Raw genomic sequence first — 17,172 nt, forward strand, 5'->3', positions numbered from 1 at the left:
TTATGTCTTCTTGTTTTACAGTCCCCTTCACCATTATGAAATGTCCATCTTTGTCTCTTGTTATCTTTTTCACCTTGAAGTCTGTTTCATCTGATATCATTATGGCTACACCTGATTTTCTCTGGGTACCATTTGCTTGGAGTGTCAATTTCCACCCTTTCACTTTGAGTCTATGCTTGTCCTTGTAGCTGAGATGTGTCTCTTGGAGACAGCATATGGTTGGGTTTAGTTTTTTGATCCAATCTGCTACTCTGTGCCTTTTTATTGGTGAGTTCAGTCCATTTACATTTAGGGTGATTATTGATATGTGAGGATTTCCTGTCATTCTATCTTTAGTTTTCTGGTAAGGCTGTGTCTCCATTGTTTCTTTGCCTTTTTGTTGTTGTCTATTATTTCTGTGTGGTGGTATTCTATGATGTTTCCCTCTGTTTCTTCTTTTATTTCAGTATATATTTCAGTTCTGGATTTATTTTGAGTGGTTACCCTTAAGTTTATGTAAAAGTAAGTTTGATATTTAGAGTATTCCATTTTCTTCAGCACGCTTACTTTCTCCATTCCCATATTCCGGTTCAGGCCTTTATTCTCCCCCTTTTTGAGTTTTGGTTGCCACAAATTGTCCCTGTTGATGGTGGTCGAATAGCCTCCTTTAGTATTTCTTGTAGTGCAGGTCGTGTATTAGAAAATTCCCTCAGCTTCTGTATGTCTGGAAAGGTCTTTATTCCTCCTTCATATCTAAAGGATATCTTTGCTGGATATATTATTCTTGGCTCATGATTTCTCTCTTTCAATAGTTTGAATATTTGGTTCCACTCCCTCCTGGCTTGTAGAGTTTCTGCTGAAAAATCTGATGATAATCTAATGGGCTTTCCTTTGTAAGTTACCGTCTTCTTTTCCCTGGCTGCCTTGAGGATTCTTTCTTTGTCATTGATTTTAGACAGCTTCAGTACAATGTGCCTTGGAGAAGGCCTGTTGGGATTGAGGTAACTAGGTGTTCTATTTGCTTCTTGGATTCGAGGGTCCAGTTCTGTCCACAAATTTGGGAAGTTCTCATCGACGATTTGTTTGAATATATTCTCTGTTCCCTTCTCTCTTTCTTCTCCTTCTGGTATGCCCATTATTCTTATATTGCTCTTTCTGATGGAGTCAGAAAGTTCTTGTAGAGTTTTTTCATTTCTTTTAAGTCTCAAGTCTCTTTCTTCTTCTATCTGTGTCATTTCCAGGTTTCTATCTTCGATGTCACTGATTCTTTCCTCCATCTGGTCAACTCTACTACCTAAGCTGGTTATTTCATTCTTAATTTCTTCTATTGAGTTCTTAATCTCCAGAAATTCTATTTGGTTCTTTTTTAAAATTTCAATCTCTTTCGTAAAATGCTCATACTGTTCTTTAATTGAGTTTCTGAGTTCATTTAACTGCCTATCTGTGTTTTCTTGTATCTCGTTGAGTTTTTTCAGAACTGCAGCCTTGAATTCTCTGTCATTTAAGTCACATATTTCTGTATCTTTAAGTGCCTTTTCTGGAGATTTTTCACTTTCTTTCTGAGCTATCTTGTTGCCTTGGTTACTCATGGCGATTACTGGTTTACTATTTCTCTTCCTAGACATCTACAGGAGTGACTTCTGCAACAAGTTGATAGGAAGAGGTCTTTCTTTTGTTCAGCAGTTCTGTTTACTCCTGCAGGGATCCGCCCAGATAGGTGGGGCCAGGGGCGGGGTGAGCTGTGAGAGGTGGCCCAGAGCAATGGCGGCGACCACCACCACAGCCGGTCCTGCTTCCACAGCTCTCTTCCCTTTGCTGGAATTAGTTGGGCTGTGGATTTGTGTTTGTGGGCCACAGTTCTCAAATATAGCAAATTTTCTGTTGTTTTGATCTGACACTGCTACTGTTTCGCTTCTAGCACCGGGCAGGTGGGGGCGGGGCGAGCTCTGGGAGGGGAGGGAGGGGGCGGCTAGTCTCAGTGCCTAAGGCTCCGTTCTCTGCTCGGCAGTGCGGGCTTAAACCACCGTTTTCAGCCTTTTTCCCTGAGTCTTTTCTCCGAGGTCTCTGCCGTGAGCGTTGGGTTCAGCTGTGTTATATGCTGTCCCCTCAGCCCTGTGGAGCCCTGGCGGAGTCCTAGCAGTCCGATCTCCCGCAGCTGCGGTAGTTCCGGGAAGCAGCGAGCTCGGCGCACTGAGCTGGGTCTGAGTCCTGCGCCCGCGGAGCTGCGTCTCCGCTCACTTCTCACTTTCCTCCTTCCCCTGCTCGCGCGCGCGAATCTCCCACCTGTAGGTGATTTCAGTCGGTAGTGGGCCTCTTCGTGTTGCCTGTGTGCTGTGCAGGGAGTCCTTTGTGGAGTTTTTGTTGTTCGATTCTTTGTAAATTCCAGGGGAGCTTTACAGAGGCTCACCTCACTCCGCCATTTTTCCGGAAGTCCCAACTTGTTTAAACTCTTAACATTGTTAAATTCTTGTTATCCAGGTTGTTTTTAATATTATAATCTCTTTATGAGGATAAAAATCAAGACCTTCTTCTCTTTTCTGTGTTAAGAATTAGATCCCTTTAACTTTGTGAGTTATGTAAATGTCTAACCACTATGCTGTATACCTGGAACTAATATAATATGGAATGGCAACTGCAATTGAAAAATAAAAACAATTAAAAAAAAGAATTAGATCCCTCTAGAAATTTATTTGGTAGTGTTTGCTAGATTATTTTCTATGTAAGTTGCTCATTTATTAATTAATTTAAGTCTGAAAAAAATTCTGCTAATATTAAGTAAATAATATTGGTAGTGGACACATAAATTCTTTACAGGTCTCCTTAACCATGTGATGGTGCTCTTTTGAATATGTGGAACTGGACAGACATATACATATGTATAATGGATCAGTTCATGTCTTCCTGTCATGCCAGTCTAAGTGTCGGGCTACTCTAACCCCTATCCCTCTGCTCTATCCTCTCTCCTGCCTCTTAGTACTTTCTGTCAAGCCATGTTAAAAGGTCAAAGGACTATTTTTAGAATCATACAAGAAATTGATTATACCTGTATATATTTCAGGGCAACTTTACATTTGATAATAGGAATTCATAATACAAGTTTTAAATATCTCATTGCTTTATGACCTCTTCATTTCATTCAAAGTTACCTATGAATAAATTGTTTATTTTTTTTAAACAGACAAAAAATTTGGAGTGAAAGCTAGAATTAATGGAACTCTGAATATAACCCTGAATTTGGTCAAACAGAATTTGCAGAATCATCGCTTGGTTTTGCCTTGTCTTCAGCTTTTACGAGTGTATTCGGCAAACTGTGAGTATTTCATAGCAGTTTTTAGTTAACTCAGTGTTTTGAAGTTACAGAAAATGAAAAGTTGAAAGTACCTTAACTCCATAAATCTCTAAAATTTGTGGACAAAGAAAGATACTTAATATGGCTCTTTATAACTCCTAACACCATCACCACCACCACCACCAAAGTGATCTGGGGTGAGTTGACAAAGTCTTGAGGATTCTCATTAATTCTCCCAGTGGGTAAAGGCCTGTAGTGAGGGGGAGGAGCTGGTGGCCTGTGGGAAAGATGTGGAAGAATAGGAGGGTATTTGGCAGCTGGAAAAACTGCTGTGTCTGTTTGGATTTTCGCAAATGAGATGAAAGTTGAGAAGGATGGCATGTGGTAGCATAGTCACCTAGAGCTAATTATCTTCAGCAATAATCAGGGAAGTAGCAGAACAGAAAATAAATAAATAGTACAGGATCCTGTGAGGAAGCTGGAGAGAAGAGGGATCACTGAGAGAGGGCATCAGATAAAATCTCTCTCTCTCTCTCTCAACCCCATAAACTATGGATTTTATTTCTATTCCTTGACTATGGAATTGGGGTGGTTAACAAAACACCCAAAATTGTACATGTTATTGCAAAAACTCATGCAAAAAAATGATAATCAAGGTGGTAGATGTGTGTGTGTGTGCATATATGTATGTGTGTGTATAAATTTTTATGTATGTTTGTGTGTATTTATATCTGTACTTTGTCAGTGTCGCTAAAGGTGTCCTCAGAGGAAAATAGCTTTGAACACTTAAATAATTAACACATAATTAAAAAGAACATAAGGAAATGAATGAATTTCCACAGAAGTTAGGAACAGAGCAATAAACATAAGGAAAGAAGAAGAATGAAATAGTAAAGAAAAAAAACCCCAAAACCTTATAATAATAAAAAAATAACCCAGCTGATCTAACTAAATAAAACAATTGGATTACAAATAAAACAGATAAACCACTGAATACCCCCGTTAAGAAAAAAGGATGGCAGCACAGACAGATATTTAAAAGGTATAATGGAATAATAAATAGATACAGAGGAAATTAAAGTCACCATACAACACCTTAGGAGCTACATTTTTGGTAGCATTTTATTGAATTAACCACTAGATGTCTCGTAATTGGTTTATAATTCTTTAAATAATGTTTGTTCAGAGTTGAAATGTTTGGCACAGTTCTCTGATTAGGTAATTGTTTGAGTCTTGGGTGTGAAACTCTGAAGTTGTTACCTCTTTTTCCCCACAACAGTTGCTTTACTTAAGGTCCTCATTACCTGTCACCTAGACCACAGCCTCCTAATGTCTCTTTCCAGTCCATCTTCCCCAGAATGTTGTGAGATCTGACCTGTACTTAAAATGTAGATCTGATGTGTTCCTTTTGCAATTTGCTATAGATCAGTGAATTAACACTCATAATTGACCTTCTTTTCCCAGCTTATCTTCCCATTGGTATGCTTTTGTCTGGTACTATGTTTAACAAGATGTAACTGCTCATACCCACGGTGTTCATTGACTCTGTTCTATTATCTGTGTTTCTGTCTCTAGAGATATTCCAGAGTCCATTAACCTCTTACTGCAACTCCTATCCTAGCTAACTCCTCCTCATTTGTAAAGACTGACCCAGGGCATCAGTTTCTCCAGAAATGCCTGTTTCACTGTGGATTTAGGGACTCCTCACCGGTGTAACCTCAATAGCCTACAACTCTTAAGCTATTTGGAAAGTAATTTAGTTAGTATTGGTTTGTTTACTGTTTCTGTCATTGTCTCCTACACTGTGTTTTCTCAAGGCAGACATTGTTTGTTTTTGTCTCAGAATCCCCGTGACATGGTATTTAGTAGAGTTCACTAAATTTATTGAAGAAGCAAATGGAGCAGCTTAAGAGTATTTTTTTTTGTAATAATATTTTTTTAATATAACTTCTTTCAGAATTTCTCTGAAACTTTTCATAAAAAAATTAAGCAAAAAAATTTTTTTTTCAAGTGAGTATCTAAAGTGGACTTTATGAGGGACTTGGGTTCCCATGTACTAAACAATTTGTATATGTTTTTGGCTATGTATCAACAATTCTATACATTTTTACTTACTGAAGTTTTTAAGTCATTTTATATCTTTTTCTCCCCCTCCCAGCTGTGAATTCAGTATCCTTAGGGAAAAATGGAGTTGTGGAACTGATGTTTAAAATCATTGGACCATTTAGTAAGAAGAATTCAGGTCTTATGAAGTGAGTAAATGTTTTGAGTGTAAATAGAGGTATATGCTTTAATTATTCTTGATCTGTGCAATTAGCAGTTGAGTTAAATTGTACCTAGGGTCCTTTCTTAGTTGTTAGTGATTTTATTATGATAAAGATTTTCTTTAGTATAAAGTTTTATCTTCAAAAGTATATCAAAATTAGAAAACTTTAATTTTTGGAATATGGTGTTATGGAATTTTAGACTTTGAACATTCATAGATACTATAAGAGGAAAAAGAGACCACTTATACAGTATCATTCATTCAGAAACATTCATTGAGTGCCTACTATATCCCTTATCAATTTTGCAGTCTTTTGATGACTACTTCCTTCATTCTCACAATTATCTGAATGTATTTTAAATTTATACATTTCTTTTTTGCCAAAATGATGTCACTCTTTCTTTTTTCTTATTTTGGAAACATTATCTATATCTATATTTATATCTATATATATTCATTTTTGGTCTTCAGGAAATAAAAGCAGTTTCCAGTTTGGTTATATTTAGTATTTTCTTCAGCCACATTTGAGGTCATTCTTTAAAAATATTTTTTATTATGGAATTTTTATATTATATTAAACTAATTAATTATCTTGAATTAGTTATATTAATTATTATATTCAGCAGTTGATAAACATTCTGTCATTTTTCATCATTTATTTCCTTCCAAGCTTTTGTTTATTTTTTGGGGGGTATTTTGAAGCAAATCTTAGATGTCATTTATATGATATCTTTGCACCAAACTTCGTCATTTTTTTTAATCTAGTGGAACTATGGAACAAGCATGATGGTCTTTGGAGTCAGAAAGAACTGGGTTTATACCCCTCTTTTGCCAGTGTTGAAGAATAAACATCAAGGATTAGGAACTGTCAGAAGCCCTTTGATTTGGTTCAAATGTGTTATAAACAACTGCCAGCAGAGAGAAAGACTATTTCTGAAAGTAAATTTTTATAATTCGAATGAAGATTTAGCTGTAGATGGGAAAATCCTGTGCGTATGTTGCAAGTGATTGCTTCTAAGTGATTGTATTGGTTTCCTAGGGCTGTTGAGACAAAGTGCCCTTTTGAGTGTAAATTTGGTGGTTTAAAATAATAGAAATTCTTTTGCTGTGCAGAAGAATTGTACACCTGAAATCTATGTAATTTTACTAACAATTGTCACCCCAATAAATTTAATAAAATAAAATTAAAAAAAAAAAAAAAGAAATTCATTGTCTCAGAGTTCTGGAGGCTTGAAGTCCAAAATCAACTTGTCAGCTGGGCTAATGTTCCCTTTAAACATTGGGAGAATGGATGGGAGAATCCTTCCTTGTTTCTCCTAGCTTTTGGTGGATTGCTGGCAATCTTGGGTGTTCCCTTGATTTGTAGCTACAACATTTCAATCTCTGGCTCCATTGTCACATGGTGTTCTCCCCTCATGTGTCTGTCTTTAAATAGTCTTTCCTCTTCTTACAAGGATACCAGTCATGATGGATTAAGGGCCACTTACTCCAATATGACCTCATCTTAACTAATTACATCTGCAACAACACTATTTCCAAATAAGGTCACATCTGCTGTGCTGGGGATTAGGAATTCAGCATATGTTTTTGGAGGAGACTGACATTTCTGATTTCATAATTTTCTTCCTCAACAGAGAAATTCAGTTTCAATATCTCTTAGTTTTTATAGGACCCAAGGCATGTTATAATCTGAAATCTTTAGTTCCCTTATTCATAAAATGTGCCAATTCTCTGGACTGGGATTATGTTAAGAATTAAACTGGAAAACACATTTTGGAGGCACCTAAAACAATTTCTGGCATTTATTCAAGTCTTGCTACACAAATCTTTTTCATAATTTGCTGTTTTACTTGAAAGACCATTCAGTTCTTTGTTTAATTTCGACCAATTTAAAAGCCATATTGTACAGTTTCATGTACATTTTATTGCACAATTATAATTATGGAATGTTTCTTACTGATCATTCAGTGCTATGGAAATTTAGCATGTAATTTTATAATTTTTATTTACTTTTAACTTACCATTACCAAAATTTCACATTGTTTTGAGAGTTTTCAGGCATGAATTTATATATTTTTAAAGCGTATACTTTTGTTCTTATTTTACAAATGTTATAAATAATGGTTTATATTTATCAAAAAAACAAAGTATAATTGTTAATGACTTGCTCTAGAGGGTAGCAGTAATGAGCATTTATTATAAATGAGCACATGCTCAGTGTCTATTCCTGGATTATTGTTTCAGGTGTAACTATGAACCAATATCCATCTTAAATCTTCTAATCAACATCTGATAATGTTGTGTCTCCTTTACCACTAATATATGCAGCTTTTACTTTGTTTTTGCTTTGAATTTTGTGAGTGTTTTTTTTCCCCCATAGATGTGTACGTTTTATTACATTATCTAGGTTGTAAAATTATCTGGGATAAATTTATTTTCTACTTTTATACCCGTGAAGAACCTGCTACTTTGGTATCTAGTAGGCATTCAACAAATGCTTAATGATGAGTGAAATGCTTAAGTTTGACAATGTACATATTTTTATGCAAATTAATTATAGTTGTTGAAATCTTGCTAAGAGGTACTGTAGTATGTAGCCTTATGTTTATAAAGTTACTGAAATTAAGTAACCATTTCTTCAGTAATTCTTTTTTAAAAAAACGAATTATAGGTTTTCCATAGTGATGTTATATAATATGTTTTTAAAGGTGATTAATAGCAGTTGATTTCAGTGTATGTAACAGTGTTCATGTTCAAAGAAAATATAAGTAACTTCAATTTTTTAGGCTATTCCTTTGTCCTAAGAGTTTTTGAGACATTAATTAAGTTCATTATTCTCACTGGTGCCTTACGACTGAAAAATGTTAAGGGCTCCTACTTCTTCTCCCCAAACCTCCTAATTGCAAAATATTTTACATTTATTATCGCCTTAAATATTAGGATTACTGCTTGATAGAGCTAAAATACTTTATAGTTAGGTGGCTACAAACATCTATAGGATTTTGTAGTTCTGAGCTTTATTTGTGTTAAAACTTGTTTTTGTTTTAATTTCTTTGTGAGTCAGGATCTATGTATGATTCTTAACGTTCCTGTGTGAACTCAGTCAGGGTCACATACAATTATTATAATTGATTTCATTCATTTAACCTCTGACATAAAACTTAGATATTGTTAATTTTCTTCTTTAAAAAAATTTTTGGTGCTTTTCTGTTGATAGTTCAATCTTCCTTATATTTGATTTTTACCTGAAAGGAGAGATGCATACAGAGAAACACCATATGTAATTGACATAACAGGAATGACTTTTGGAATAGATGATTACTTTTCTGAAAAGATTGTATGAATTTACTATTGTAGATTAATTTTACTAGTTTTGTTGTTGTTTGTGTTTTCTCATGTTGACAGGGTTGCTTTAGACACTCTTGCTGCATTGCTAAAATCAAGTAAGTTTTTAAATACTAGACATACTAGATACTATTTTTTTGAGAATTTATCTACAATATTAAACTGGAAATGTAGATTTAGTCTATAGTTGTAAAGCTGGTTTGTAATAATTTAATGTCAAAGTTGATTTTGTCTTTTAGTACAGTTGATAACATAACTAATGTCTGTTTATTGAGCTATCATTTATTCAAGTAGGTTGACTTATTTTTTCTAAGTTGTTACTAGTAAAACATAAATATCCCTGTTAGTAGAGAAAAGTAATACGTAAATATTATATAAGTATACTTTTTTAAAAAGTGAAGCTAACCTGGTATTGAGAATGTTTGTTGTGAAGAGTATGTTACTCTCTCTCTATAACACACATGATTAATTTAGAGCCCTTTTATTAGAAATTTTATTTCTACCATAAATTCAAATTTATAACATTATAATGGCTTTTAATGTAAATTTACAGTTTACTAAATTTACTGACAAACTAAAGCACTATTTATCTTCAAACTTGAAGCATAGAGTAAATGTGTCTTATCATGATATGTTGCCTTTGAAGAGTAATTACCTACATTATGTTTTTTCTCCAAGATACTCAGTATCTCTGTTTTAAATAACAATTTTAATTAGCATCCCCATTTCCACTGTTTGATTGTTTGATTAACATCTTATTTAACCACATTTAGTCCTAAAGATCTGTATTGATGGCTTTCAATGTTATTTTCCCCCAAAATTATGAAGAGTGAGACCAGCTTGCCCTTAAGTTTGAATGACCAGAATTGTTTATTTGAATAGTAGCACAGGACTGATTGGTATAGCTTATAGTTGGTAAAATAATGATTTATTAAATTTAAAAATCACCTGGTGTATTAGTATTATATACCAGGGTATGTAAATTCAGTGAACAGTTTTGTCTTTGTAATGAAATGTGTGATACTCAGTTAGGTTAGCCATATAGCTTCGTTTTTATATATGATGTAATAAACTTTAGACCAAGATCAGAGTACTTGGGTTAACTTCAAAAGATATTTGTAACACTGCTTTGCTGTGCCCTTTGTGGTTCAAATTGTTTAAAGATGAACTTTTAAATTAATATAGGCATATGTTTTTGATTTGGAGTAGATTAAATAGCTATTAAAACTAAACTTTTACTAAAGCTTACTAATTTTCAGAATCACTGATGACAAAGACATTAATTTTAAGTCAGTAAAAACTAAAACCCTCTTAAGTTTCAATTATTTTGTAGAAATCAGTTATCGTAAGATGACTGAGATCTGCTATCTTCAGTTTTAAATAGTAATCTTCCTTTTACTCCCTCCCTTCTTTTCCTTCAAAGGATGATGGTGGGCAAACATATCTGTTTATTCCATCCAGTAAAAAAGTAACTGACAAGTAGAGTGACTCTTGTTTATATTTAATATTTTTTTCATTTGGCACATGGCACTAAATAGGGTAAATATTTAATGATGCAAAATAATATTAAGTGGCACACTGCATATTTTTAAATGCACTATGACATTTTGGAGCATTCTCATTCATTGATTTCTTTTTTGGGGGGGACGGGGAACAGTAATTTACTTTAAAAGAATAATAAAACTACTGTAATAAACCTGAGAGAGTGTAAAGCAAAGAATGTACGCACACAGTACAGGAAGGCAGGCAGCCTAGCTGTCATTGCTGGAATCTAGATTAGATCTTCAGTGTAAAGGGAAACCTAAGTTGTATTTTAACGAGAAAGGGAAGACGAGACATAGGCTGATTGTGAGTTAGGTGTCCTAAACACAGGAATAAAACCGCCTTTACTAAACTGTTTGAATAAAACCTCCTACTAAACTGTTTCAATTGCGCTCAGTTGCAGATTGCAGATAGCTCTGTTCACTTTTCTTAAGGGTCATTCAGCACCTGTATTTGAGTTACTGGCAGATTTTTTATTTGATCTTTAATAAAGAATTTAAAAATTTTCCTGAAATGCCATTTAGGCTATTGAGAATTCCAGTGGAAACATAGTTTATGACAGGAGTTACAATGATCATAATGTCTTTTAAGAAGCTCATATTCACATCTAGAAGCTAAAGTCGTATATATTCCAGATGGTGTAAACAAACTGTGTATATTCGTTTAAAATACATGAAACTATTGTTAGTCAAAACTATTGAACTGATGTTATAAATAGCCATAGCCTTAGCAAAACTAGCTCTTCCAGACACAGAAGTTTTGAAGCTTTCACATAAGAACTCCTCACCCCTTCCCCACTCTGGGAGTCTCTTTCAGCTCTTTAATGTCAGAACATGATTTCAGAGAGGAATTAATAAGGTTGTTGATTTCAATGTCTTTATGTTTTTGGTATGTATTAGCACATTTGGGAACTGTAGTAATTCTTTGAGGCAAATAAAAGCAGCAGAGCTTTTCTGTTGCATTATCTTAGTGTCCATGCCATGAGGCAGGGGGTCATTTTATAGGTAAGCATAGATTAGGAAGAGATAGATATTTCCTTATAACTGAACAACCTCAGATGGATTGATATTCCACTTGATCTTGTACTCTTTTAATTGGCCCACCCATGTGGTGCTGAGTGGCTCAAGATGTCACTGTGATGTGATTCCCTTACTGCCATCTTACTTAAATGCACCCATTTGGTTAATAATCTTAAATGTTAACATTTAAAAAATAACAAAATAGGTCAAATTTGTGGATTTATTTCAATTTTATCCCAATAAAATTGACCATTTACAAAAAGAACCTTTAATGTAGCTTTTATTACATTGAAAAATTAATGATCAGAAAGTACCATCCTCTAATTACATAATGTTTCTTACATTTTATTTATTAGAAAATTGTATAAGTATTTTTAATGTAGCATTGTTTTGCATGGATAGTCATATAATTCTGGGGGGTAATTAAAGCAATTATTTTCAATGGAAAAACAAAGTTTGTAACAGAAGTTATAATAATGTTATTGGCTTTGAACAAAATTATATTCACAGCTAGTAAGTTAAGGACTTACATATTTCAAAGTCATATAATCAAAGTCAGTATATTTGTAAGTTTTAAAATACATGAACTTGTTAGTATTAGGGCTACATTTAAAAATATATAGCCCTAATTGCATTAAAGACAATTTTGTTGTCTGTTAACCACAAAACAATGTATGTACATGTTTCTGGAATATATTGTAACTTGCCATCTGGAACTTATATTTATTTTGTTAGAAAAAAATATTTATGTGGTTGTCATATTTTTTTTGGAAAAGAAGAATAGTAATTCATTACAGTGTTGTGGTTAAATTTTTAATTTGATCTATTCTACCTCTTCTGTCATTTAAAAAATATTCTTTCTCAATTTTCTTTTGTTAAAGAAACAAATGCCAGGAGAGCTGTAGACAGAGGATATGTTCAAGTCCTTTTAACAATTTATGTAGATTGGCACCGCCATGATAATCGGCATAGAAACATGCTCATTCGGAAAGGAATTTTACAGAGTTTAAAAAGTGTTACAAACATCAAGTTGGGAAGAAAAGCATTTATTGATGCCAATGGGATGAAAATTCTCTATAACACTTCACAAGTGAGTTTTTAATTTTCTTCCTGTTATTGTGATTATGTATTAGTAATATGATTTGCTTAGGAAAACTTAATATTTCTAAAAATATTCAAAATATATTTAAAAAATATATTTAAAAAATTAAAAACCAAAAGGCGTAATTATTTCTCACATGTGACTGCAGAATGAGTTGGAGAAAGTGCTCAAAGGATATCTCTGCAGTGTGAGATTTTCCCCCCATAGGTAAAAGGGAGAAAAATAAATCCATCCACTGGGCAGGAAGGGGTTCCCTGTAGCCATGTTGTCTAGGATGTGCTGTACGTTAGTTGTGTATGTCTCCCTCTTCAGGTGTTTATAGATCCTTTACAATTGGTAAGGCAGTTCTGTTTGTGAGTGTTCTCAATGTCTTCCTTTTTCATAGAGCGTTTTTAAACAGAGAAGGTACAAAAGTTGAAACCTGAAGTTAGGGATTCTTCTTCTGCCAGTCATTGTAAGCATAAACATTCTTGACAATATCTTGAGCAAGATTCGTTCTAGCATCTGTAGAAGACTGTTAGCTCTGGGGTATAGGGATGTTACAATGCAACCCTTTGTTTTTTGAAGACTATTATTATTAGAAAGAAAACTGTCTTTTTGAAAATTCCAGCCAGTTAATAATATCTCAGTTGTGCCCTCTTGGTCTTACACACAACATATTATACCACCCCTTTCTACGTGAGTGTAAAGGTACAGAAACACACATTTTATGCTTACCCTTAGCTTTTTCCCCCTAGATCAATCATATACTCTTGTTTTTACTATTCCTAATATAGGCAGTGGTGGATATTTGATATATGAGGAAGAGTGGGGTGACTTTGATTATGCCACTTAACATTTCTAAGCCTTAATTTCTCATGTTTTGACAGGTCAGATGTGAAGATTTATATTAAAAATTTTACAGGGTATTAAAAGTGCCATCTAAATGTCAGTTGTCAATAATAATAGTAATAGTGTTATATGACATAGTTTCAAACCCTTACATATTAGCTCTTCTTAAGATTAGGTACCACGACAGCAAATTAGACTCTTAAAACTTACAACCATGATATTCAGGCTATTCTTTATAAGTTGAACAGCCAACTTATTAGTGGTGTAATTATTGCATGATAACTTATAAAATTCTGAGAAAGGTTCAACCAAAACATTCCTTTTTATTTCTTATACCTTTCTTACTTAAATTTTTTTCTTCTCTTAACTTTTCTTTTTTGTGTGCTAGGCTTGCTAAATGCCCCCAAGTAATTCATAGATACTAGTTAGTACTTTGGTGACTATTGGTACTAAAGATGGTACTGATTTTTGATTACTTAAAATATTAAGAAATAGCGCTACTGAATTTTCCACATGAAGATCTTAACAAAGGGAAACTTCTGAATAGTCAAAGCTATTTTGTAATTATATTAAAGTACTATTTTTTTGTGATACTTGTCTCTTGAAAATTATTAATGTATTACTTCATGAAGTAATGTAAAATTGGTTCAATTATTCACCAAAGGCACATTATTTATTTATTTTTCTTTTCTTAAAAAACAGGAATGTTTGGCTGTCAGGACCCTTGATCCTCTTGTCAACACCTCCAGTTTGATAATGAGGAAGTGTTTCCCTAAAAATCGCCTGCCACTCCCAACGATTAAAAGTTCTTTCCATTTCCAGTTGCCAGTTATTCCTGTGACTGGACCTGTGGCCCAGCTCTACAGCTTACCCCCTGAAGGTAGGACCACATACTACTGCCTGCTTTCAGTGGTTCTTGGAATTGTGTGACAGTCACCTTTTCTTTTACTTGTGTCCAACTCCTCAGCAAAAGAAGGCCTTAACATAATAAACTTGCACATTGTATTTTAGTTAACAAATATTTATTTAAATACAAGAAACTGAGGTCTAGTAATTAAGGAAAGAAGTGTGGGATATTACGTATATATAAATGTGACCTGTGAAAATTTTTCAGTATCACATAGGAACATCATTTGACATTTATATAAAATTTCAAAGTATAAGAATGTAAACATTAAATGTTTAGGTAATTATATTTGGGCTTACATTTGTAGCTCTTTCATGAACTTCATTTTTTAAAAGTTAAAAATACATAATCACCAAAAATGTTTTGGTTTGTGCTTAACATTGAATTATCAGAAGTTGGCTGTTTGCTGTTTTCTGCATAATGTTGTAGGTACATACATAGTATAGGAAGTAAGAGTTTAAACTTCTCAACGTGGGAGAAAAGTAGAATTTTTTTTGATAAGATCTAACAAAATGGAAAAGAGAAAGTAGTATAGGCTATTAATAGAATTTCTATTTTCTTATCAGTTGATAACTTTTGAAAAAAATTGAAGGTCTTATTTATATTTAAAAGCAATTATTTGAAATAAGTGATTTTTCAAGTAATTATAATTAATTTTATGCTTGATACAGATTTATCAGTGGTAATATCATAGCATATACTTTTATGATTTTATTTAAAATGCTTAATTATTAAAGTATAAGTTTAGTCTACACAAAATGTCAAAATTGATTATTCAGAAACGTCCTTTAAAAAGTTTAAAAGTCTAAGACAAAGTCTGGGACTTGAGTAAGATAGCTAAGTAAAAACGATGATTTTATTTCTTCTTTCTATTCCATTTAAAATTACCAAAAGACTTTAAAAATAGGGGAAAATCTACCAAATCTGAAAACTAGGTAAAAGGAACATTTTCATGGAACAAACATACAATATGCAACAAACATGGTAGAGATATGAATACTCGTAGATTAAAGAAGAGTGTCAACTCTCTACTCACCCTAATATGAAATGCAGTATCTCCAGCTTCGAGTTGAGATACCACTAGCACCTAATTTAGAGGGACAGTCAAGGAGCAGTTGGATCCCTTTCTCTCCTATATCTCATTGTAGGATTATGGGGGTTTATGTAGTGGTTCTAACTGGTAGAAAGCTGGTGAAAATTTTCTATGAAATGCCAGGTAGTGGTACTGGGAGGAAGACAGGATATACCTCAGAGTGTTCTTTATACAGTGTCTAGAATAATCACATGGATAGATAGAGAAAGCTGACTTCTAGTGTAGTGAATTCACCAAACATGGGGAGAAAAATGAAAGGTGATATTTTTCTGAGGGCTCCTTTTCTGACTCATCTCAGACTGATAGATCACTGAACTAGAAATGGAGATTTATACTGACTAACAAGCCTTCATTATTAAGATGTAAAAAGAAGGTTCTGATAGCAACTACATGCACATAAAGAAAACACCATTTTGCTATTTTCTCCCATATCATTACTTTTTTACTTTTTTCAGCTAGTTCCATGAAGATAGAACTATTTTTTTCTTCATTTTACCCTCAGCATCCATTAGATTGCATGAGACATAAGTATGCATTTAACATTTGTTAATGAATGAGTTGAGCTGGCCTCAAGACTTATTTTCTTCAATATTAAATGCCAGAAGATAAGTAGCATTTACAGAGATTTGAAGAAAGAGTTCTGACTCAAGATTTCTGAACCTTTATCAGTTGCCCTCCATATGTGAAGGTGATGTGTTCGAGGTATGTAAGGGTATGGAAGTATATTATCCAGGTACCCTGACTGAGGTAATTACATGAAATATTATTCCAGCCAAGCCAGTGATGAATTAAGATGTCAAGAATGCAGAAAGACATGGTAGCAGAGTAGTTGTATTCAACATTACAAACTGTTCATTATGTAATACTAAACAGATCCTTAGACTTAAATCTGTTGAACTATAGGAATCCTTGGATGGACTTAAGAGACTACGAATGCTTCAACATTCTATATAAAATTATGGTGTTTTCTTTTTCTTGGAAAAGTTCTTGAGAGAGTCCATCCATCACTGCTATAGAAAAAGCAAGGAAATTGTGCTATAGAAAAGCACAAAATTTTGAGAGTGCTAAATACAAAGCAAGAACCAACAAATCGGTTTCAGTGAAAAGATATCTAAATGGATAAAATACTCCTATTAAAGAGAAAGACTTTCAGATTGGGTTAAAAAACAGAATATAAGTAGCTGACACATACTGAAGACTCTTAAAACAGCATGATGGAAAACTTGAAAATAAACAGATTGGCAAATGTGTATCTGTTTTTACCAGCTTGGAAGAGGTAAGACAGAAGTATTACTACCATACAAAATATAAATACAGAACAAAATGTTTAAAACAAGACGACAAAGATTATTTTGTACAAGGTGGATAATAGCAAATTTGTCAAAAACTAGAGCAAAGGTAGATAAAGCTATAATGATTTGAATAACAAAGAGAGATTGGTAGAAACACAGTGTTAGTGGGTGATTTTAATATACCTCTAAGTTCTTGTCAAATTAAATAGAAGAGGTTCAACCAATCTAAGTGGATGCTAAAGATGACTCCTGTGAATACATTTGGAAATATGATTGAAATAGATAATATTTTAGGAAAATATGAATAACTAAAATTAGCAGTAGAAAACCCGCAATTGAATATGCAGTCAAGTTATCTTCAGTGAAGACACCAAATGCTGATGACTTTATAAATTCAACTTTAAAGAAATTTTCCTATGCTTTATTTTCCAGAGCATAGGGGAAAAAAAGAAAGAAAAACAAGAAAAGTTTAAAAGCCAGCCTGATGCAGAAATAAAGCCTGGTAGA

General features: G+C 33.5%; 1 protein-coding gene across 7 annotated transcripts in view; it reads left to right on the forward strand.

The window, feature by feature from the left end:
* AGTPBP1 (ATP/GTP binding carboxypeptidase 1) overlaps nucleotides 1-17,172 on the forward strand; it is a 149,934-nt gene that overhangs the window by 47,627 nt on the left and 85,135 nt on the right. For all 7 annotated transcript variants that reach the window (XR_012495819.2, XM_019750135.3, XM_019750132.3 and 4 more), the window contains 5 exons: nucleotides 3,158-3,289; nucleotides 5,427-5,520; nucleotides 8,940-8,977; nucleotides 12,322-12,530; nucleotides 14,076-14,253. Coding sequence is in view for 6 of the 7 variants with exons in the window: in XM_019750135.3 (XP_019605694.3) it covers nucleotides 3,158-3,289; nucleotides 5,427-5,520; nucleotides 8,940-8,977; nucleotides 12,322-12,530; nucleotides 14,076-14,253 (651 nt within the window). In the remaining variant the exon portion in view is untranslated. The remainder of the gene's footprint in view (nucleotides 1-3,157; nucleotides 3,290-5,426; nucleotides 5,521-8,939; nucleotides 8,978-12,321; nucleotides 12,531-14,075; nucleotides 14,254-17,172) is intronic.

The sequence above is a fragment of the Rhinolophus sinicus genome, chromosome 16, assembly GCF_057876585.1.
Source record: "Rhinolophus sinicus isolate RSI-liver-muscle chromosome 16, RSI-T2T, whole genome shotgun sequence".
NCBI classification, from domain to species: Eukaryota; Metazoa; Chordata; class Mammalia; order Chiroptera; family Rhinolophidae; genus Rhinolophus; species Rhinolophus sinicus.